The 24,981-nt window shown below is 44.6% G+C and overlaps 1 protein-coding gene across 2 annotated transcripts in view; it reads left to right on the top strand.

Moving 5' to 3' along the window:
- The window catches only part of PCNX4 (pecanex 4), a 68,404-nt gene that overhangs the window by 6,424 nt on the left and 36,999 nt on the right, over window positions 1-24,981 (top strand). The window contains exons 1-6 of one of the 2 annotated variants that reach the window (XM_068254431.1): window positions 5,975-6,058; window positions 6,681-6,733; window positions 9,531-10,277; window positions 14,982-15,161; window positions 19,548-20,050; window positions 22,477-22,577. In XM_068254431.1, coding sequence (XP_068110532.1) covers window positions 9,589-10,277; window positions 14,982-15,161; window positions 19,548-20,050; window positions 22,477-22,577 — 1,473 coding nt within the window. In that variant the 5' untranslated portion in view covers window positions 5,975-6,058; window positions 6,681-6,733; window positions 9,531-9,588. Of the gene's footprint in view, window positions 1-5,974; window positions 6,059-6,680; window positions 6,734-9,530; window positions 10,278-14,981; window positions 15,162-19,547; window positions 20,051-22,476; window positions 22,578-24,981 lie in introns of those variants that run through there. The other variant, XM_068254430.1, reaches the window with a different exon arrangement.

Here is a 24,981-nt window from a genome sequence, read left to right as displayed (position 1 = left end):
GTACTTTGGGAACTTGTAACTTCTAAATGAATATTTATACTTATGCACAAAAGCACATATGATAATCGCATGGCATATAAAAAGTAGTAAAACATGTTTTTAATGAATTTTTTGTCAGGGTTTTATACCGCTTTAAGAAGGCAAATCACACCAAGCATGGCTGGGACTGGAATCTGTTCAGAATGATAGAAATATAGCTTAAAATAGTGTAAATAACTCATCAGCTGCAGGTGTGTGTGTGTGTGTGTGTGTGTGTGTGTGTGTGTGTGTAAGAGAGAGAGGAGAGAGAGAGTGTGTGTGAGTGTGTGTGTGTGTGTGTGTAAGAGAGAGAGGAGAGAGAGAGTGTGTGTGAGTGTGTGTATAGTGTGTGTGTGTGTAAGAGAGAGAGGAGAGAGAGAGTGTGTGTGAGTGTGTATAGTGTGTGTGTGTGTGTGTGTGTAAGAGAGAGAGGAGAGAGAGTGTGTGTATAGTGTGTGTAAGAGAGAGAGGAGAGAGAGTGTGTGTGTATAGTGTGTGTAAGAGAGAGAGGAGAGTGTGTGTGTGTGTGTGTATAGTGTGTGTAAGAGAGAGAGGAGAGAGAGTGTGTGTGTGTGTATAGTGTGTGTGTAAGAGAGAGAGTGTGTGTGTGTGTGTGTATAGTGTGTGTGTAAGAGAGAGAGAGTGTGTGTGAGTGTGTATAGTGTGTGTAAGAGAGAGAGGAGAGAGAGTGTGAGTGCGTGTGTGTGTGTGTGTCTCTGCCTGGCAGTGTAAAGAAAGTTTACAACCGAGAAGAGTTCATTTTGAATGGGGATGGGGAAGCATTCAAGTAAGGAAGAAATACAGGTCCTTTTCTTCAGATCCTTCTCTGTTTCTAAAAAAATCCCTCTGTTGTTCACATGTGATCTGTGAGAAAGCAGTATGTGTGTAAGCAGGGCAAGAACAAATAGTAAATCATTTGTCTGTGAATAGTGACAGAGAAGTGAAACCTATCTACATGGTACAGCTTTGCCCCCCCACTCACACACACGTTGTTACAAAAGTTTTTATAAACAAAGCATTTTTTTCCCACACAGGCTGTGATGAGAGAACTCTGAAAAACTTTCTATTGTTGCTGGCTAACAGCTCTATAGGTATGTGGGGTTTTGTAACGATTGTGGAATTATCTCCGTGGTCAGCGCACAAGATGTGCGCTGACACTGCGGAAGTCCTCCACAAGCGTATAAAACGACAGAATCCAGCTTTGGTGCAATGCACCTGTAGAGAGAAAGTGAGCACAGAGACAGAATGTATGTGTGTCCACCAATCTAGTCGCCACCCGACGACGGTGAACACACAACAGCGGAAACGAAGTGGGAACGCAATCACAAGAGTGGCGATTGCCAATAGTGACACAAGACCGAGTAAGACAGAGCACAAGTGTAGCAAGAAAGACACAGCAAATAACAATAATCAGAACGCCAAGGAAAATAACAAACGCACTCGCTAAGCGCGGTCGCCATGCGAAAAGCACGCTAATGGCGCGGTCTCCGCACGAAAAGCGCAACAGAGACAAAACACGCCAACCCTAACTAACGAACACGAAAATGAATAGAGAACGCGAACGCTTGCTAAACGGTTACCTCACTGAGCCTACAGCAAGCGTTCGTTCCAGACAAGACAGACAGAAGGAGTAGCCAGTAGCAACCGCAGCTCTACTCTACACTCCCAGACAGAGTACAGAAGGAACCACCGCCACTACCGCTAGGGCGGATGCGATACAGACAGACAGACAGATGGAGCAACCAGTAGCAACCGCTGCTCTGGCTTGCACCCCTAAGACAGAGTACAGAAGGAACCATCGCCACTACTGCTAGGGCGAATGCGATCCCAACAGATAGAACGATTTCCTGTCGACCGCCGCTGGCGACAAGACAATCGCAACAGATAGACAGTACAAGGCAAAACAGATAATACAAAGTGACTACGCTAGAAGGAATGCCTAGTGCAGTCCCAAGGAATTACACTAAGATAATCTTAGCAAACGATTAGCAGAGGCTGAGACTCCAGGTAAGTTAGCAGGAACAAACCATCATGACCAGCAGGGAATTCTGGGAAGAAATGGTATTTATACTGCAAGCCATCAAGGGAAGTAGCTAAGCAATTTGCATGATAAGTGGATGCAAATTCCTCACCAGCAGAGCAACTCTGAAACTTGCAGAGTGAAGACAGGTCTCTTTTCCAGAGACCTGCAGCACTCAGACCTAAACAATGGTCAAACAGCTGTCTGCCTACGCAGACAGCAGTGCGGATCACTATAGGTTTACAAAAGGACAGTTTCTTTAATAGTGGTTCTTTAAAGTAGAACTGTAGTGAAAATAACATAATGAATACAATTACTTATTTTTACAATATTCATTTATAGATTATTTAGTCAGTGTTGCTCATTGTAAAATCTTAACTCTGCCTGATTTACATTCTGAAATTTATCACTGGTGGTGACCTTTTTATTTCTGCCAGGTAATCTCTACGAAATGTTTGTTACTGAGAGTTCTGTGCACAGAGGGAGATACTGCTTGCCTGGCAGTTGGAAGGTACCTTGGGAGGGGAAATGTCACCTCTGCCCAGAACTCTCCCAGACGTTTGAGTTTGAGGGACTCTGTTCAAAATGTTAAGCCTTATTTCTTATATCCTATAAGTTCCTATACCTGTTCTAATGTGTTCTGGATTACTGCAGCCTTTTCTAGTTGCACTGTCTCTGTAATATGTCTAATCTTCTTTTCTTTATCAAGCTTAGTCAACCCAGGGAGGAATGGGCTGCTTCTGTTGTAATGAATACACGTTATGCACGCCCCCTTCACGCCCTCTCTAGGCTCACTCCTGTGTGCTTTTTTTTATTCCTCACAGACAGCGTCTCTGGTCTCAGTTTCAGCTTGTCTGCGATGCAATTTGTTAGGCTGAGGGGGGAGGGAGCTGCCTGTCACATGCTAAGAAACTGTGAGAATCCCAGACTGGGGTGCAGATAATTCTCTATGTAATAAAAACTTGTGTGTGCGCGCGCGCACACACACACACACACACACACACACACACACACACACACACACACACACACACACACACACACACACACACACACACACACACACACACACACACACACACACACACACACACACACACACACACACACACACACACACCCCCCCCCCTAAAGGATTATTAGGTACTCCTGTTCAATTTCTCATTAATGCAATTATCTAATCAACCATCACATGGCAGTTGCTTCAATGTATTTAGGGGTGTGGTCCTTGTCAAGGCAATCTCCTGAACTCCAAACTGAATGTCAGAATGGGAAAGAAAGGTGATTTAAGCAATTTTGAGTGTGGCATGGTTGTTGGTGCCAGACGGGCCGGTCTGAATATTTCACAATCTGCTCAGTTACTAGGATTTTCACGCACAACCATTTCTAGGGTCTACAATGAATGGTGTGAAAAGAGAAAAACATCCAGTATGCGGTAGTCCTGTGGGCAAAAATGACTTGTTGATGCTAGAGATCAGAGGAGAATAGGCCGACTGATTCAAGCTGATAAAAGAGCAACGTTGACTGAAATAACCACTGGTTACAACTGACGTATGCAGCAAAGCATTTGTGAAGCCACAATACGCACAACCTTGAGGCGTATGGGCTACAACAGCAGAAGACCCCACCGGGTACCACTCATCTGCACTACAAATAGGAAAAAGAGGCTACAATTTTCACAAGCTCACCAAAATTGGACAGTTAAGGACTGGAAAAAATGTTGCCTGGTTTGATGAGACTCGATGAGTCAGAATTTGGCATAAACAGAATGAGAACATGGGTCCATCACACTTTGTTACCACTTTGCAGGCTGGTGGTGTAATGGTGGGGATGTTTTCTTGGCACACTTTAGGCCCCTTAGTGCCAATTGGGCATCATTTAAATGCCACGGGCTACCTGAGCATGGTTTCTGACCATGTTCATCTCTTCATGACCACCATGTACCCATTCTCTGATTACTACTTCCAGCAGGATAAAGCACCGTGTCACAAAGCTTGAATCATTTCAAATTAGTTTCTTGAACATGACAATGAGTTCACTGTACTAAAATGGCCCCCACAGTCACCAGATCTCAACCCAATAGAGCATGTTTGGGATGTGATGGAACGGGAGCTTCGTGCCCTGGATGTGCATCCCAGAAATCTCCATCAACTGCAAGATGCTATCCTATCAATATGGGCCAACATTTCTAAAGAATGCTTTCAGCACCTTGTTGAATCAATGCCACGTAGAATTAAGGCAGTTCTGATGGCGAAAAGGGGTCAAACACACTATTAGTACGATGTTCCTAATAATCCTTTAGGTGAACACACACACTCTCTCTCTCTCTCTCTTTCTCTCTCTCCTCTCCCCCCCCCCCCCCCCCACAGTAACTCGATTGATATGTTTGTTATTGTACAAATCGGACAGTACAGATTCTCTTTAAAAGGCACCTGAACTCTTGCAAAGGACAAATGGAAAACGGAGAGAAATGCACCCTGTATGTTTTTAGAGGGTTTAGCCTGTCTAAGGGCTGGTGCACACCGAGCGGCTTTTTGGGCGTTTTCAGATCCGCTTGCGGCTGCGGATCTGCTTGGTCAATGTATCTCAATGGGGTGGTGCACACCAGAGCGGCAGGCGTTTTGCAGAAACGAAAAATGCCTGGGTGAGGCATTTTTTGGATTGCGGATGCGTTTCTGCCTCAATGTTAAGTATAGGAAAAACGCAAACCGCTCTGAAAAACGGCACTTCAGAGCGGTTTTGCAGGCGTTTTTGTTACAGAAGCTGTTCAGTAACAGCTTTACTGTAACAATATATGAAATCTACTATACTGAAAACCGCAGCAGCAATCCGCAAAACGCTAGCAAAACGCCATAGAAAAATAAAAAAAAGCGTTTAAAAATCTGCTAGCATTTTGCGGATCTGCTAGCGGGTTTTGGTGTGCACCAGCCCTCATTCCCCATCATCTGTTTTGTTTTTTTAATGCTCAAATTGTAATTTGATCTCTCTTTTGTGTCACCTGACTGCCATGGCAGATAAGCTCATTTGAAAGCACCGGATGTCAACAATATGTCTGCTTCCATGAAAGTAGAAACGGCAGATTTATTGCAGGATTTGTATCAGCTGTAACAAAGAAATGTTTTTCTTTAAAGCTTATTATGCTGTTGCGTATCTTTTAGAGCAGAGAGGAAGTTCTGAGTTCAGGTCCGCTGTAATACTTTTTATACATAATTGATTTAACCTCCCTGGCGTTCTGATTATTTGCGGCGCACGGCCGCGGGAGGATTTTTTTGAGCTAATTTTTTTTTATCATGTAGCTAGCCGTGCGCGAGCTACATGCTTCCCCCACCCACGCCTCCGATCGCCGCCGGCAATCATACCCAACAGGAAATCCCGTTCTGAATGAGATTTCCTGTATGGGCTTCCCCCGCCGCCATGGCGACGATCAGAATGACGTCATGACGTCAGGGGGAGTCACGATCCACCCTATAGCACAGCCTGGCGGTGATTGGCCAGAATGCGCAAGGGGTCTGCGGGGGGCCTCTTTTGCGGCGGATGAGCGACGGCGATCGGAACAAACATGCAGCTAGCAAAGTGCTAGCTGCGTGTTTGAAAAAAAGAAAAATTATGCAAATCGGCCCACCATGGCCTGAGCAATCCACTGCGGCATTACTGGACTAGCTGAGCTCGTCCGTAACGCTCAGGTGGTTAAAAGTGCCCAGTCAGTCTGCTGTTGGCTGGGACTGAACATTGAAGTTCATGTATTAGCTCCCATTCTCTTCTAGGACCTCTGTATATCCATTGTTTGCCGGTATTGTGTGAGTCAGCAGCCCGTCACCTGCATGTCTAGTATACAGTGTCAGTGTTTGAGGTTGCTAGGTGTTCCGTTTACAATTACTACGGGAACGTAGCAAGGAACACAAAAGTTCCTGAAACCCGAAGCCAAAATTTTCTCCCGCGGACAAATAGGGAAAGTCTTATTTAAAAGCCCAAACCCACTTTCAGAATAACAGATCTGACTTTCAAACAATGGCTATCCAGGTATGTTGTTTGACAAACCAGCTCTTCATTCTCCCTTTTGTTACACTTTGGATCGTCGTTTTGATTCTGTAGTTATATTGTCTTATTTTGTGTTAGAATTATGTTTTAAAGGGGATCTGAAGTAAAAATAAACTTATGAGATAGAATATTAGTAGCACAGGTACAGTAAGAAGAAGGAAGGAAGATTTAAGAAATTTCAGTTGTTCTCTATGCAAAAGAACTTCTCTGACCCAACTTGGTCTGCTACAGTGCTGTTTTCTGACGCACTTATCTCAACCTGTCTCTCACTGTTTCTTGTATGTTTAAGGTTTTGCTGCAGGAAAGTTCATAGGTTCATTGGCTCTGCTCATTTTCATAGTTTAAAATACAGCGTGTAGTTTGTAAACTGCAAATATTAGAGAATATACAGTATAGAATATATTATATAGAAAAAACTATATAACTGAAAATAAAAATGAGACTCTTGTCTTTGCTACTAATGTTTTATTAATTAGCCGTACTACGCATACAATTCATTTTATCATACGTTTTTTTGCTTCAGTGTCACTTTAAAGAAATGTTTCCAAAATGTGTAAATATGTCTGCTGTAAGGGTTGTTATATAATGTTTTGCTTTTTAACAGGAGACCTGAAGCTTGGGATGCAGATGAGAAGAGGAAGCCTGATTACTGGGGAGGTAACTGCAGAGTTAATTCATGTTTGTAGACCTTGCGTATTCCCAGAAGCCGTGATATTTCGGCTGGCTGGGGATTTCCTGCTCTGTTACGTTCGCTAGTAGAACAGTCATGATATGATGTAAGCTTTGCTTGGAGTATCGTGCTGTTCATGTTGGTGCCAGGAAAATAACATTGCCAAGTTTAGCTTGTTGTTTTAATATGTTTTTGTGTTTGTGTGCAATTCTTTGAAGCCTGGCTATTTTTTGAAACTCCTCCTATAACTCACCCTTCTTTATTAATTTTCAGTTTTATAAATAGTATATACAACCCATTAAAGCAGATCCGAGATGAAAAACTAACTATAACAAGTAACTTGTCTATATATCTTATCTAAAGTTTAGATAGTTTACACAGCAAATCTAGCTGCGAACAGCTTTAATAGAATATGATTATTTCTTCCTGTGATACAATGACAGCAGCCATGTTGTTTGTAAACATTTCACAGAGGCAGGCTTATCTGCAACTTGAGCAAAAAACCTAATCCCCCTCCTTCCTCCTCCTCCCTTCTGCCTCTGAAATCACTGGCTAGTAATACCTCCCCCTCCTCCTGCCCAGACTGAGCTCCCATGAGCCCTTGCTACTGTCTGAAAGTGCCTTTGTTCTCTGAAAACCTGTGGGCGTGGCTTGTTTACTTTATAGAGAATTAGAATATTAAAACAAAAACAAAAAAAGTATTTGGCTTGAGGAATGCCCTATAAACAATAGGTAAGGAACACAATTACGCAATGAGTAAAAGTTCGTCTCGGATCCACTTTAAAGGCAGAATTGCTATTTCTTTGAAATGAGCCTCCCCATGAGGCAGGTTTGAAATGTGTGTGTGTTTTGGGGGGGGTGGTAAGTGCCATTACTTACTTAACGGGGTGCTGCTCCTCTGGCCCCAAGTCCATATGGGATCTGCTGTCTTGTCCAGAAAAGACCCCGGCATTTTGTAGTTCCTGGTGAAGTTGCATGCTTCTGCCGCAATGATGTAGTCCGTGGAAGTACAGATACTGGGAGAACATACAAACTCCTTGCCAATGTTGCCCTGGCTGAAAATTTTAACAGAGGACCCAGTGCTGCAAGGGGAAAGTGCTACAATACTGTACTGTAAATACTGCAAAAATTGCCTCTAAAAAACACTTCATCTTATAAATGCCATACCTCAGGCTATACCTTGCTGTCCCTATCCCACCCCTGCATGTACAGAGCACTGTGCAGCAACACGTACACTACCATATACTCCACTTTCAAACTGCCATTCGATATATATATTGTTGAATAGAAAATCATCTTCCCATGACCAGGGTCATAACTAGAAATTACTGTGTCCCCCTGCACAACTTTTAATGGGGCCCCCTGTCCCTCTTATGAAATGCAGCAAACATTTCCTCAAATATGAAATGCAGCAAATGTTATGCCAAACATGAAAAGCAGCAAACATTGCCCCTTATATGAAATGCTGCAAGCATTACATCATGCATGAAATGCATCAACGTTTACCTCACATATGCATATACATATGAACACCCATCACATATGACCTCACATATGAACATACAATACAAACATTGCTCCACATGAAATGCAGCAAACATTACCCCACACGGGAAATGCAGTAATCATTACCTCACACTGAAATGCAGCAAGTACCTCACATATGAAATGCAGCAGACGTTACCCCAAACCTGAACTGTAGAAAACATTACTTCACATATGAAATGCAGAGTACATTACACCATTTATGAAATGCAGCATACATTACCTAATGTATGACTTGCAGAAAACATTACCCTACTCCTTACCCTATTTATGAAATGCAGCACCCCTCCTCTTCACAGTAGTACTTTGGGGTTCAGTGGACCCCCCTCCCCTCAAAGTATTTCGTAGTGGTCCCTCTATCTACCTCATAGTATTCCCTGATGGTCAAGTGGTCCCCTCCCCCCATCCCCATGTATCTTTCTCTTGTGGCCTAGCTACCCCATCCCTGCCTCTGTCCCACAGTATAGGCATTCAGAAGAGCAGCGGTGGTATTTGAGGTGGTGCCTCTTACCTCTTCCAGTGATGTCTTGCATCCCATCTATCCTTGGAGTAGCTGCCTGCTCTGAGCTCCTGCATGTCGCATGTAATCAAGCGACGTGCAGGAGAACCAGGAAGCTGAAAGCAGGTGGCTGCAGTGGAGAACAGAGGGAGACACCTTGCTGAAGGAGGTAAGAGGCTTCATCTATGATACCACCGCTACTCTAACTCTGCCCACAGGGGGGGGGGGGGGCTGGGAGAGGAAAGGAGGAAATCAAGCCCCCCGTATCAGCTGGCAGTGCCCAGGTCCTCTTTAATAGGATTCAGTTACAAATTGGCTTGTGTGGTGAAGATATATCTCAGATTGTTGTAAAGAAGTTCAGTACTCCTTTAAAGGGGAACTGAAGTAAGAGGTATACAGATGCTGCCGTATTTATTTCCTTTTAATCAATAGTTGCCTGGCAGCCCTGCTGGTATATTTCTCTGCAGTAGTATCTGAATAACACCAGAAACAAGCATGCAGCTAGTCTTGTCAGATCTGACTTTAAAGTCTGAAACACCTGATCTGCTGCATGCTTGTTCAGGGGCTATGGCTAACTGTATTAGAGGCAGAGGATCGGCAGTGGCTGACAGGCAACTGGTATTGCTTAAAAGGAAATAAACTTGGCAGCCTCCATATAACTCTCTCTTCAGTTCCCCTTTAATGTCTACCACAATTGTTCAGTTACGTTTCATTGTGTTTTTGTGTATTGTTTTTTTCAGATACCGTCATTTAGCTGCATGAAAAATGAAACCTTACCCAGATCTGTGATTAAGAAGAATGGGTCCTGATGTTCCTTTACTGAACGACTACAAGCAGGAATTCTTTTGGAAACGCTTTCCACAAACCGTTCTGGGTGGCCCTCGATTCAAGTTAGGATACACCGCGCCTCCTTATATCTATATCAACCAGGTCATCCTCTTCCTAACACCATGGGTCTTGGGAGGTGTGGGCACCGTCCTCTGCGAAGTCAGAATCCTAGCCGATTACTACACAGCTGCACTCTCCGGAGGACTAATGCTCATCGCTTCCGTTATCATTCAGCTTCTGAACCAATATGCCCGGAGGAAAACCTCCACCGTAGAAAGACTGCAGAATCAAAACACCCTCACCGATGAAGACGATTATGACTTTTCTGGATGTCTTGGTTCGGAGACTGTAAAGTTCATCATTCCCGGCAAGAAGTTCGTAGCAAATGTCATCTTTCATTCTGTCCTTGCCGGGGGACTGTGTGGACTGGGGACTTGGTATCTCTTGCCGTACAGGCTGGATGCCCTTTATAGCAACATAGGAGCGACCGTTATGATCTTCTTGTTCGGATGGATAACCGTTTGTATCGGTGAATATTCGTTAATTGTGAACTCGGCCACTGAGACGGCTACTTTTCACGCCCAAGACACCTATGAAATTACCCCTCTCCTGCGGCCTGTCTATATTTTTGCTTTTATTGCCGTAGATCTCGCGTACAGGTAATATTACTGCTACTGATGTATCTTGCCTCTCTGCCTTGTTTAGGCAAATGTAGAACCTTTTTTTAGGTCTTATATTAAGATTACACTGGGCTGGAGATTATATGTGTTATGGCCAGATCCTTAAGGTTGACCACTTCAGGATCTGGCCAGCCAATACACAAAATAGCCAAGTGATGCAGCGAATACCCAAAGATCCTGCTCCTTTCGGACTATGTGACCTGACCAGAGCTGGCTGCCCAGTCTTGAAGAAAGGAGCAAATCGGCACAGTTTAGTGGTGGCTGCAGCTCTGTCTGCAGTTCCCAATCAGCAAAGTTCAGCAGTGGTATCTCCAGTCCTCAGAGCTTCTACAGCCCTGGTGTCTTCTCTCTCACCTCTCCATGCTGAAACTCTGCCCCACTGTCCTCCCAAAGGTAAATAGATGGGGCAGCGCGCCTGTGTGTGGCCTCTCTAACTTGTTATTGCAATCCATTTATTGCCGGTTTTCACTGCCACATGGCCAACGTTTTTATACGGCAGCAAAAACTGGTAACACAGGGGCTACAATAACTGGAGAGGCCACACACAGGTAGGCTGCTGGGAGGGCTGCCCTGTGTATTTTGCTATGAGAGGACACAGAGTAGAGGGATGGAGGTGCAGTGGTAGATAGGTGAGAGAGAGAGGACACTTGGGCACTGATGGGTTCTGGGAGTTGCAGATACTGCTGCAGCTGATGTTGAAATTTGCTCATTTTGTCCTTTCTTTGGGATTTGTTCGGCCAACTCTGGTCAGGTCACGTTCTGGTCATCCAAAGTCCAATAATTGATAGTCATTTAGAAGAAATTCATGTATTGGCCATAGTAGAAGGCCACTTCAAATATTGGCCTGGGTTCTGGCCATCTTGTCGCTATCACTCTAAAACACCCTTGACCGATTTCAACGACACTTGGTATACAGAACCTCTACTACCTGGGAAGATATGTTCTGGGGGCCTTAGCCCCCCCCCCCCCACCACCTTACACAACTGGGCAAAACCACAAACAACCAATCAGACTTCACCCATTTACATCAATGAAAAAAATGGAAATTGCAGCCATTCTTACACTGTTAATGGTAGGGTTCTCAAACTTGGCACAGTTGGTCACTGGGTGACTGGTATTAATATTCAGGAAAGTGGGTGGAGTCTAATCAAAATTCACAGCCAATAAAAATTCACCTATTGATTTTTAATGTGAATATTTAAACTGCTTCCACTTTTCCACTGTTAATGGTAGAGGCCCCAAACCTGCTACAGTTGATCATTGGGTGACTGGGGGTTCAGATTCACAAATGGGGTGGAGCCACAAACAGCCAATCAGATTTGTTTCATTTCAGTGGTAAAATTTAAATTATTGGTCATTGAGTTACTGTGTGCCATGGTTAGACAAAGTGGGCAGAGCCAATGACAACCAAAATGCATACCGGGTCATCAGCTAGTAACCTATATAAAAAGTATTGTCTAGGTGTTGTGACTTATGGATAGTCCATAAATTTTTGGACTCCCACACAAGCTTTTGTTATTTTACCTGTTTGCTGAAACATATCTAAATGACAGTTATATAATGAATATGGAGAGAAAGTGCAGTGTCTCAGCTTTAATTTAAGAGTATCAACATTTAAATGAAATCAATCCTGAAGTGGTGGAAAAAAACTATAACATTTAGATACTTTTCACATTAGAGGGAAGGCTTTTTGGATCCCTGTAACGATTGTGGGATATCTCCGTGGTCAGCGCACAAGATGTGCGCTGACACTGCGGAAGTCCTCCACAATCAAATGATAGAACCCAGCTTTTGGTACAAAGCACCAGTAGAGGGGAATTCCCACCGGCAGATGGAGCTGTGCAGTGCAGAGGAATAAACCCTCTGCGCTGCCACAGACGCCAAATGGAAATTGTACGAAGAGAAGCAACACAGGGCAAGATAGCCCCTAAAGAGAGAGAATGAGCACAGGGACAGAATGTATGTGTGTCCACCAATCTAGTCGCCACCCAGCGAGGGTGAACACACAACAGCGGAAACGAAGTGGGAACGCAATTGCAAGAATGGCGATTGCCAAATAGTGACACAAGACCGAATCAAGACAGAGCACAAGAGTAGCAAAGGCACAGCAAACAACAATGAGAGATAAGGAAAATAATAAACGCGAACACCGCACTCATTCGCAACAACGAACGTGTTTCTGCACGATCACCGCGCGTTAGGCGCCCAGTGATAAGCGTGCCACCCTAACTAGCCACAAGTAACACAAATGAGCACAAACAGACAAGATAGACAGGTGAGGTAGCCAGTAGCAACCGCTGCTCCAGCTTACACTCCAGGAACACAGATCAGAAGGATCCACAGCCGCTACCACTAGAGGCTAGTGTGATCCAAACAAGACAGACAGATGAGGTAGCCAGTAGCAACCGCTGCTCCAGCTTACACTCCAAGAATACAGATCAGAAGGATCCACAGCCGCTACCGCTAGAGGCGAGTGCGAGCCTAAACAAGACAGAGCGATTCGCTATCAACAGCCGCTGGCGACAGCGCAATTACGACAGGAAAACAAGACAGGACTAGGCAATACAGATAAACAAAAAACCTGACTGGGCTAGTGAGAGTGCAAAATGCACTCCCCAAGAATTAACTACACTAAGATAGCAATGGCTGACACTCCAGGTGAGTTCAGCAGGAACAAACCTCTATGAGCAGCAAAGGATTCTGGGAGAACATGGTATTTATACTGCCAGCCTTCAAAGGAGGCAAGTAGGCAATTTGCACAACGAATGCATGCAAATTCCTCAGCAGCAGAGCAGGTCTGAAACTTACAAGGCAAAGACAGGTCTCTTTTCCAGAGACCTACAGCCCTCAGACTTAAAGAGACACTGACCCCGTCACCCCCCCCCCCCCCCCCCCGCAAAATCAACGACCAGGTTGGTCGTAGATTTTGCTGCTTCTAGAGGCAGGGCTAACGGCTGCAGCCCTGCCTCCAGTCGCGTCTATCAGCGGTACATCGCCGCCTCTCCCCCGCCCCTCTCAGTGAAGGAAGACTGAGAGAGGCGGAGATGCGCGCTGACAGACGCGTGTGGGGCAGGGCTGCGGCGGTTAGCCCTGCCTCAATCCGGAAGAGATCCCCCGCTGCTCGGAGGGGATTTCGGGGGGTCAGGGACCCTTGTTTAGCCGCGGGATAGCGGCGGTTTAGCAGGGGCACACATGCCCCTGCTAACTAGCTCTGAAGCGAGATTTATTCTCGCTTCAGAGTCTCTTTAAGGAATGGTCAAACAGCTGTCTGTCAGAGCAGACCGCTGAGCGGATCATTAAAATTCCTCTCCAGCCCACCGGTCCAACGCACTGTCCCTCTTTATCTTCTGGCCAGAAGCGTGGCCATAAACAAGCGCATCTGCATGATCAGTGCATTACATTGAGAACAATATGTGAGCTGAAGTTTTGAGTTGCAGGCCTGTCCTGAAACACCTGCCCCCCGCCCCCCCCCCCCCACCCAACTTCACCTAGTCCTACAAGGCTGCACTACAATGCTTGCTTCACTCCCTCCCTCACTGCCTTTAAATGGATGGAATACAAAAGAAAGCAGGTTGCATATACTGTATAACCACATCCTCCTCCTACACAGACTTATGTGGTTTCCTACAGGGAATTATGTGGCACACCCCCCTCTCTTCCAGAAGACACTGCAGGAGGTCAGGTTATTGCAGCCTACAGAAGATGCAGGGACCTGGCCTAAAGATACATTGTGAGACCTTCACTGACTGGCGGGTGGGCAGCAGTCTATACTAAGGGAGGAGTCACCTGGCTACCTATACTGAAGGGATGGGGTTCATCAGGCTATCTATACAGAAAAGGGGAGAGGGTCATCTGGCTTCTTATACTAGAGGGAAGGGGGTAGGGGTCATCAGGATACCTAAACTGGAGGGGGGGGAAGGGTCATCTGGCTGGCTATCTATACTGGATGGAAGGGTCAACGGGTTAACTGTACTGGAGGTGGGGGTCATTTGGCTATCTATACTGAAGAAGGGCGATTGCTGACAGTGGTGTCAGGCTGTAAAGAGTACAAATCCGGACACACACACAACACACACACCTTTTTAGAAACAAGCACTAGGCCACTCTCACAACAGCCGCCGCTGGCTGCATATCAGCGCAAAAGCGCTCCGCCCACTGCGCGCACACGCCCTGTCCCAACGGCTGTTCATGCTGCACATGCGCAGTAGCAAAAAAGCATGGACACGGACTGGAGGGGACACAGGGACACAGGGGTTTTATTATATAGAATATATATATATATATATATATATATATATATATATATATATATATATATATATATATATATATATATATATAGTCCAGTATCCATTTCCCTTGGGCCTCTTTCACACTATATGCGTAAAAACTTAAGCTTTTTCACAATGCACTGCTATGGAGAAAAAGAAGAACACATTACAACGCATTAAGTGTAAAAGGGCCCTCAGGCAAGATAGGTAAGCGGAGGAATGATCACGGTCTTGGAGAACCTTAGAATGTTTTGCATATTGATGACAACAAAGATAATATAAATCTTTCATGTGTTTGAGCCTATTAGGTTCCATTTTTGCATATAAAGCATAATATGTATGTCCTATTGCACATATTAGATAAATAAACCACACCCACTTACAGGTAATTTTTTCTGTCCTTTTCCTGTAGGTTTGTTGTGCCGGTGCCGGCCTTACTGTGGGCCAACAGAGTCCTGCATGTGGTGTTCTTGTTTCTGCCCTTCCTCTGGGCTCTGGGCATTCTCCCTCCTCTTGATGCACTAGTCCTCTGGGGAATGGAGCAGACACTGGAGTTTGTCCTGGGAGGCTCCCCAATGTCCAGTAACTTACGGTATATTTTATTTCATTTTTTTAAAGAGGAACTCCAGTGAAAATAATGTAATAAAAAAGTGCTTAATTTTTACAATTATTATGTATAAAGGATTTAGTCAGTGGTTGCCCATTGTAAAATCTTTCCTCTCCCTGATTTACATTCAGACATTTATCACATGGTGACATTGTTACTGCTGGCAGGTGATATCAGTGGAAGAAGATGCTTGCTTTTTTGGCAGTTGTAAACAACTGTTGTTTCCCATAGTACAATAAGGCTTCCACAGTGTGATGTCAGGACCTCAGTGCTGTGAGGCGCTGACATCACACTGTGGGAGGGGTTTCACTACAATATCAGCCATATAGAGTCCCCTGATAATCCATTTGAAAAAAAGGAATAGATTTCTCATGGGAAAGGCGTTATAATCTACTGATTCGGATGAAGTTCAATTCTTGGTTACGGTTTCTCTTTAAGTGCAGCAAAGGAACACCCAGAAATTAACAATAATAAGAATATGTTATATTATTGTTATACATTGTCATCATAGTGAGGTTTTAGCAGTGAGGCACATTTGTTCACTTAGTTAATTTATGTTTCTTGCCTCTATCATCATTAATATCTAAAGCAGGCCATACACACATTGATTTTCCCTTTCGATTCCTGGCAGATTTGATTATGCTGATTAAATTTGTCAGAAATCTATTGTACAACATGACACATCTTTCATGGTTTTGATAGATTTTTGCCAAATTATTGATTGAACTGTATGGATCTTGGTGGAGGAGTGGCGGTAAATCTACAGCCCATAGCTTTGCACTGCATTTAACAGTGCAACACTGCTGTTCGATGGATTTCATGCTAAATCCTCATTGGATATAATCTTAGTACAGTTTTTGGTTCTATACTGGCTAAGATTTCCCTTCCCTGCTATTTGTCAGGGTTGTCACATCACATGATCATTGTGTGCAGCAAGTGGTTAAAGGCCGGTACAACAATACACAAGTCGGCTGAGGTGGGTGATAACGATAATCTGGCAAGTGTACAGCAATCCTAGACCGCTGCCCATACAGCGATCCACCAGGGGGATCAATTCCAAGCCAAGGCCAAGCGATAGCTGATAGCTTTGCTTTCCTTGCGCAATGTCACATCTGCACGTTACATTTGTGCAACGGAATGCGTTGTTAACTACACAACTGCACAGCCTCTGTCCAGCGGCGTTGCCCGAGGGCATACCTATGAAATAGCCGCTGGGAGACTCGGGCGTAGGATACAGCTGATAGACGGCTCTCCCTGCTCCTGCACAAGTCCCGGTAGCGTTAATTACTATTCCCCCTCCAGGTCGCCGTGGATAGTGGGGAATTATTTATTATTATTGCTGGCGGCCAAATTACAGTGTTTTAAATGTAATTCTAGCTCCGTCTTTTGACGGTACCTAAGTTGCTCACTAAGGGCCACTATAGCTGTGATTCCTATTAAGGACTATAGTGGTGCCGACTGCACCCAAATCTGTGCTTTTTTTTTTAACCGCACACAGCCGGAGGCCCCTTTTACACTTGGTTTGCAAGTGTGCGTTGTGTTACCTTGTTTTGCTGCAGGGTAATGCAACGGCAATGCAAGGCAATGGGGCCTGGCACACTTACCGTGTCGTGTTGTGCCATAACTGACAAAGTCAACAGCGCTTTACCATCGGACCTCTGCGGAAACGCCACCCCAGGGTCATATGAATGACGTTTTGTGCAGCACGATGCAATGGGGGCGGAGCATCGCAATGCAAACGCACTGGCCAGATGTAAAACCGGCCTTGCGATCGGATCACAATCCCGTTCCGCCGGCATCTATCTAGCATGTGTACAGGCCTTAACACTCTTGTCCTGCATAGCTAGAACTCAGAAATACATCCCACAAAAAACAATAGCTTAATTTTTTTTCCTGGGTTCTGTGTTTTTCTCCTGTAGTGCTATAAAGAAAAATTGAATTTAGATACCACCTGAAGAAAATTAGCCCTAGCTTGTGTATTCTGGTATTTGGAGAGGGGAGTTATAGGAAGTTATAATAAGGTGATTACAGTATACTAGATCTCCAGGACAAAAAACTCTTCCCTTCTTCTCTATTCTGGTAGCCAAGAAATAAAAATCTAATCCAGTAAATCGAAGCAGGTCATTTCGGCACTCAGTGCCGAAGCTGGACGCCGACATAGCACCAGTGCTATGCTGCACGGGCCGCACAAGATTAATTTGGGGATCCAGCGATCGCCAGACAGCAAATTACATCTCCCTACAAATTGCTACAACTCGGAGGGGAATAGTATTTAACGCTGCTGGGGATTGGAGCGGTAGCTGAGTGAGCCGTCATTCTGCTCAACCTGCGCCAAGCTCACCGGGTGTGTGATGATACGTATGCCAGTAAATGCCTTATTTCATATCTTCACCTGGCAGTCAAATGGCAGCCATTTGACTCTTTTCTCCTGCGCCTGGTAGATAGAAGCTGAATCCAAGATCAAAGGTGCAGAACTCACAGTACAGTATGAGGAAGAATTTTGGACTAGACTGGCGCTTGCTTCCCTCCAGCAAGTCCCGGTGTGGAGGTGCGCATTATCCATACTAATAGTCTTTCTAGTGTTGCAGAAAGGAGTGGTCCGGCCACAGAATAGCAAGCCGCTATCACATGACCAATAGCTGAGTATGTGATCAGTTATTTATACTGTATCTCAATTAACTTTTTCTGCGGCATACCCTTTATGGCCAAAAGTATTGAGATGCCTACTTTTACACACACATGAGCCATAATGACATTCCATTCTTAATTCAGTGGTTTTAAAATGGGGTTGGCCCACCCTTGGCAGCTATTTCAGCTCTTCTGGGAAGGATTACCACAGTGTTTAGCTGTGGCTTTATGGGAATGTTTGACCATTCTTCCAGAAGAGCATTTGTGAGGTCATCAGGCACTGATGCTGCAGTCTCTGCTCTAATCCATCCCAGAGTATTTCTGTTGAGTTGAGGTCAGGGCTCTGGACAGGCTAGTCACATTCATGTTGGAACAAGAAGGGGCCATCTGCAAACTGTTTGCCAACCGCAAAGCATTATTTTTTTTGCCTCCTCCAGCACCCAAATTATGTCTGATACTAATTGCGTCTATTAACATTGCTATGGCAGCACCAAAAACATCAGTGGATTGGGGTAGTGGTGTGGGGGGGGGGGGGTGGGGGATTGGGGTCTTTAGGGTTAGGCGTGTGTGTGTGGGGGGGGGGGGGGTTAAGATTGGGCACTACTAAGGGAGTACTAATGATTAGGCAGCGCAGGGAGGGACCTAAGGCCCCGTTCACACTTGCGGTTGTCTGCCAAATGGACCGGATGACCTGACCGGATCCGGACCGGATCCGGATCGGAACCGTACGGTTCTGATCCGGATCCGATCCGGATCCGGTCAGGTTGCATCAGGTGTTCATCAGGATGCGATCCGGATCCGTTTGGCAAAAGTTACGTAAAAAACAAAAAAAATGTTGGGGTCTGGGAGGTCAGCAGAAGGGGGACCTGTGGAATCAGGCCCTCCGCTGTTTAGCACTCACCTCCACCTCCAACATGCTGCCAACATCTCCAGCTCGTGCTGCTCCACTCCAAAATGCTTGCCCATGTGTCCCCGATCCAATATCGCCGCAACAATCCTCATAGGAAGTGGGGTAGAACATCCGGATTTTTAGCCAGTGTGTTGTGCGCTATCCGGTTCTCATTGATTTGTATTGGCCGGATGGTGCAGTCCGGCTCCGCCCCGGATACGGCTGCCGGAGGAGCCGGACCAAAAAATAGCGCATGTTGGAACGGACGCCGGAGTCCGGATCCGGTCCGGCTCCAGTCCGGACGAAACGGACGCATGTGAACGGTGGCATAGACTTACATTGCTATGCCGTGCGTCCGTTTCGTCCGTTCCGCATGCGGTGCGGCTCCGGCACGGCGATTCCGGATAGCCACCGCTAATGTGAACCGGGCCTTAGGGTTAGGCATTGCCAGGAGGGGTTTAAGGTCAGGCACCACCAGGGGCGTCCTTAGGGTTAGGCAGCATCAGGGAGGTCCTTTGTCAGAGTACATTTAGTAGACATTAGCAAACTGCCGAAACTGAGCTGAGGAGCAAAAAGCTGAGAAGTGATCAATAGGTATATTTTAATGTATAAATACATACAACAGCTATGCAATAGCAGCTTTCAGAGCAGATAAACTGTACTTTGGGAATTTATAATTTGTAAACAGACAATATTACTTGTGCACAAAAGCAAATATGATATCTGTATGGGTAATAAAAAATAGGAAAACGCATTTTTACTGAATGTTATTTCAGAGTTTTTGTCCCACTTTAAGGGAGTTAAATCCGACTTTTAAGTTTTCTTTGTTTTCTTTTATTCATGGCTTTCGACAGGTTGTTAATCATGTTTGTCATATCAGCGGGAATTACCATATCTGCCTATTTCATTCAAAATTCCATCGGTTTGGTTTTGTTCCTGAGTGGATTTGGCTTCATCCTGAGTCTTAACCTGGCGGAGATGGGGATCATCCTCAAACGTAGCCTCCAAAAATGCATCAAGCCTGCGAGTATCAGCGACAGCTTCCACTGGAAGATAACCTGGAAGGAGCCCGTCTGTTACTGCGTCATCCTCCTCCTCGTCCTGCTGGAGTCCAGCCTACTACATAACTTTTGTCACTCTACGTTTTCCTTGCACAGCCCCCAGGCCATCGTCGGCTACTGCCTCATCGCCCTTTTAGCTTTTCTGTGGACTCTCAAAGAAATCCAAGGTGCTTATATTCTGGGGATCATAAGGAATCCCTTTTATCAAAATGACATTCGGATGCTAAATGTCTTCATGAAGAAGCAGAGCCGATTACACAAGGCAGCTCTCGTGAGGAGAATTTTGCTCACATTAGGTAAGATGTTTATTGTGCTTCCCCAACAATCCACTTGTTTGAACGTTCTTTGACCATTCTCACCTACAGCCGCTAAAATGCCTATGCAGTGTGCTCAAAAATCCAAATACACACAGAAATAAACAATTGCATCTATCCTCCTTCTCCTAAAAATGACTTTTTAGGATATTCCACAGTTATATTTGATATTTAAATCTACTATTTAGGTTTTTACTGTTTTATGGTTTTTGCTCAACGACACATTCACTGAAGTATGCCAGGGCTAAAATCTATGAACTATTGACCTTTTTATCTCTTTCCTGCTCTCAGAAGCCATTTTCTGCTAGGAAAGTGTTTTATAGTTGTAATTTCTTATCAGTGAGGGTCACACTGTAGTCTGACCCAGTCCTGACTCAGACAAGAACTGCCACTTACATAACTGATGTTTAACTCTTTAAGGCAGAGAAAGAAAAAAAGTAACATAGCATAGTTATTTGTGTGCTTGGCACTGTACATACACATGTCTATCTCATCATGTCACATGTCACCTCAGAACAGAACACATGTCAGAACAGCAGTAATAGAGATGAGCAGCATAGGCAAGTTAAATAGTAGCTGTCTTCCCACTGTCTCCTAATGTACCTTGCAAATGAGTCCCATTGATGTGGTGTTGGTGTCAAATGGCAGAAGAATCAATGTGCCTGAGGGGACGCCGATATGTGTGAAAGTTTCAGCATAAAATGTTCTGAATATTATATTTAAATCTGTTGTGATCTGTATATTGATGGACAGGTCAGCCAACATATCCTTTGGGAAACTGATATTAAATTATCACCACAAGCGGTCAGTTTGATCAGTAATAGCTCAAGGACAACTTTCACGAAAAACTGTGAAATGTAAAATACATGTAAACGCATACAAATTTGAAGTATGTTTCTTCTAAAGTAAAATGAGCTATTACATTACTTTTCTCCTATGTTGCTGATGGAACTGACAGGTTTTGGACTAGTCCATATTTTCATGGTGGATTCTAAGTATATCATTTATTCTTTAAGCTCTCCCTAGAAATAATCTATAGAAAGAAGCCCCCCTCCCCCCTACACACACACCTGTTTGCACACTGTTATAACGCTGTTCACTAAGTGCTTTTGAAAATAGAGAAAATGCTGAGAATCCCCAACGAGGAGATGGACTAGTCCACAACCTGTCAGTTCTACTACCTACTGTAAGTGTTTTCATGTATTTTACAATTTTTCTCGATAGTCGTCCTTTAAACATTCCTATGAGGTTTTAGTGTCCTGCTTGGGATCATTATAATGTAAAACCCAAACAAGAAGACTGAGGGTAGGAACCCACTAGGGCGTTTTGGGCAGCGTTTTGGGATCGCCGACAATCGCCTGCGATTTCCAAAAAATGCTTTGCCAATGTAAGTGAGTGTGGGGAACCCATTAGTGCGATTGCGATTAAGGGTAATCGCAGTCGCAGGACATGCAGCCTTTTTAGCACGTTAGTGCTCAATACAAAGTATATAAGAGCTGCATAAGTCACTTATTGAAGCAATTATGCAGCGCTTTGGGGAGCCAAGCGATTACCTTTTAATAAAACTTTATTATACTTACCGGGTCTCTGTATTTCCTTCTTCTGTCTGCAGCTCCGCCTCCTAAAGGAAGAGATCACTGGATCTTCTCTGATTGGTCATAGAGAAGCACCTATGACCTTTTCTTTTAGGGGCGGGGCTACGGACGGAAGAAGGATGCCTGGTACGTGTAATAAAGGTTTTTTTTTTTGTAAAAAAAAAAAAGTAAACGTGAATCGCAAATTGCAGGTTACTGGACAGCGCGTCCAAACGTTGGGGAATCGCGAGCACAATCGCACTAGGAATCGCTGCACACAGCACTGCGGTGATTTGCTGTAGAGATTCCTTTGTGGCATCCAGGCCTCAGATGGGGGGGGGGGGAGTCTGGGTTGAAGTGAGCAAGGCTTCCTAAATCTTTCCAGCAGAGATAGAAAAGAGTGGATGAATGGACCTGCTGAGATCTTCTTGATCTTAAAGTGGACCCAAATTAAAAATACAAGATTTCAGAAATAAAATCTGTTTTCTAAATTATAATAAATAGCAGCCTTTTTCAGCTGCATGATGACAAATATAAAATATTTTACATTTATTGGAGGAACCCCTCCCTTCCTTTCAAATTTCCGGGACAAAATCAGGCAAACTGATGGATTAAGTGGTCTCTGGCAATGGAGGAATTGCTAATGGCTGCCCCCAGTAAAACCCTAGTTATGAAAAGAGAAGGGTGAAAAGCATGCACTGAAATGCTCATAGGTTTGAAGGAGTGTTTATTTATCTTTGTATGTGTCAGAGTGGTGCAACTAAATATTTAATAAAAAAAAAAATGTTTGGTTTGGGTCCGCTTTAAAATGTGTTCCTGTTTGTTTTATTTCAGTGTCTCCTTTACTGATGGCTGCATACCTCTCTCTGGACACCTCACTGTATAACCTCCCCTCTGTATCTGTCTGCATCGGGCTCACGAGGGCCTATAGGATGGTAAGAAATCATTCTGCAGCTATTGTTTTCTGAATAACCGCATACAGACCGATTTCCAGCTGAAGAACAACTTCAGGGATTTGTTTAAAGCGGACCTGAACTCAGAACTCCTCTCTGCTCTAAAAGATACTCAACAACAACATAACCTTTAGCGTAAAACATTTCTTTGTTCAGCTGATAAAAATCCTGCAATAAATCTGCACTGTGTCTACTTCCTGCTTTCATGGTAGCAGACATATTGTTAAAGTGAACCTTAAAGGGAAGGTTCAGGGACAGTTGGTAAAAAATAAAAATCCGAATCCACTTACCTGGGGCTTCCTCCAGCCCGTGGCAGGCAGGAGGTGCCCTCGGCGCCTCTCCGCAGGCTCCCGGTGGCCGACCCGACCAGTAGTTCTGAGCCAGCGCAGTACAGCCCGGAGGACGTCCGATGACGTCAGCGCGCCGGCGTGGAACGCACAATGGAGCGCAGAAGAGGCCCGACCTGGCCGCCGGCCTGGCCAGGTCGGGTCGGCCACCGGAGACCACCGGGAGCCTGCGGAGCGGCGCCGAGGGCACCTCCTGCCTGCCACGGGCTGGAGGAAGCCCCAGGTAAGTGGATTCGGATTTTTATTTTTTACCAACTGTCCCTGAACCTTCCCTTTAAGAGTTAAAAATAAATTGAGTTTTACTCACCTGGGGCTTACCTCAGCCCCCTGCAGCTGATCGGTGCCCACGACGAGTCGCTATGATGCTCCGGGTCCCGCTGGCGGCCACTTCCGGTTTCGCCGTCAGGCTGGGGAACACGGCTGATACTACGCGTTCCCAGCCAAAATAGCACCCCTATGCGGCCATATAGCCGCATAGGGGTGCTATTTTGGCTGGGAACGCGTAGAAACTGCCGCCTTCCCAGCCTGACGGGTCCTGACGGCGAAACCGGAAGTGGCCGCCAGCGGGACCCGGAGCATCATAGCGACTCGTCGTGGGCACCGATCAGCTGCAGGGGGCTGAGGTAAGCCCCAGGTGAGTAAAACTCAAATTTTTTACTCTTAAGGTTCACTTTAACACCCTGTGCTTTCACATTAGCTTATCTGATGTGGCAGTCAGGTGACGGGGAGAGATCAAATTACAACGTGTGATTAGTCACAGATGACTGGGAATTAGACAGGCTACACTCTCTGAATACATACAGGAGGCATTTCTCTGTTTTCCTTCTGTCCTGTGCAGGAGTTCAGGTCTACTGCATTAGAAATTTATTTTAGATTTTTAATGCATATAAAAATGTTAGTACAATAGTTAGTTTTTGCTATAGAAGTGTTAAATATCTGGTGCGACAGTTGATTGTTGCTGGTCTCCTGACTGCAGGTTGGTTCTCTCTTCTTCATTGATTCCCGGCAGATGAATCAAAACTGCAACGCATCTAATGAGAAAATGGATTTGCCATCTTTAGTTTTACATTTTTCACTTACAGATTTTAAGCACCCCTAAATTTAAATGAACGTAAAGTTCCACTACACTGGTTGATTTTTTACTTTGATCGATTACTATAATCGATAAATTACTAATCGAAAGGATCAAAAATCGAGTTGTCATTTTCATGTAGAATCGATTCTTATTGGACGATATTTGATAAAATTCTTTAAATGAGCTGATTGAGTATGTTGGGTAATTTCAATCGATGGAACAAAAATCGAGAGCTTTTCATTATGTATTCAATCGACCTTTACGCGATTAGGGTGCTTATTTTGTTATAGAAAATAGCCTCCAATCGATTAAAGGTGGAATAATGGAACAAAAGTGTATGAGCAAAAAGAAAAATCGATTCATGTTCAATTGATTCATTCATTTTGAATCAGTTCTAAGAATCGATTGGTCAATCAATCGTCCTATAATCAACCAGTGTATGGCCAGGATTAGTCATAAATATATATATATAACACAGATTCAGCCCCACATCCTCTCTTGGGTCTTTTGTCTCGTTTGTCCGCTGTCCTTCTGATTAATCCAACTCCACCATTTATTGTTTGTCCCACATTGGGAAGTTTGTAATTTTAATTTGTAAGAAAAATGCTTTTGATACTATAACTAACATATGTCTATTGCAAATTCTTTACACTTTTAAATTTGCAAATATGATTAAAAAAGTACATTTTTGAAAACTAAAAATGGCACCAAGACCGGAACCGTTTCCGCATCAGAATACTCATCCACGTCTGGCATCGTCCACGTGTCTCAGCTCTCTCTGTGCACAGGGTGGCAACAGGGTGGGAAAGGGGGTGTATACTGGGCGTGGACAGCCTCTTCCTTCTTGTCAATATTCCACGTGTGACATAGACAAATAATTTAATGCTTGATTGCGGGGACCTGGGGGAGGTATGACGGGTTCTGTGAGTTATATCTCAGCACTAAGGGCCGGTTCACACTTGCT

This window comes from Hyperolius riggenbachi, chromosome 9 (assembly GCF_040937935.1).
Source record: "Hyperolius riggenbachi isolate aHypRig1 chromosome 9, aHypRig1.pri, whole genome shotgun sequence".
Lineage (NCBI taxonomy): Eukaryota > Metazoa > Chordata > Amphibia > Anura > Hyperoliidae > Hyperolius > Hyperolius riggenbachi.
This window is presented reverse-complemented; position numbering and strand designations above follow the sequence as displayed.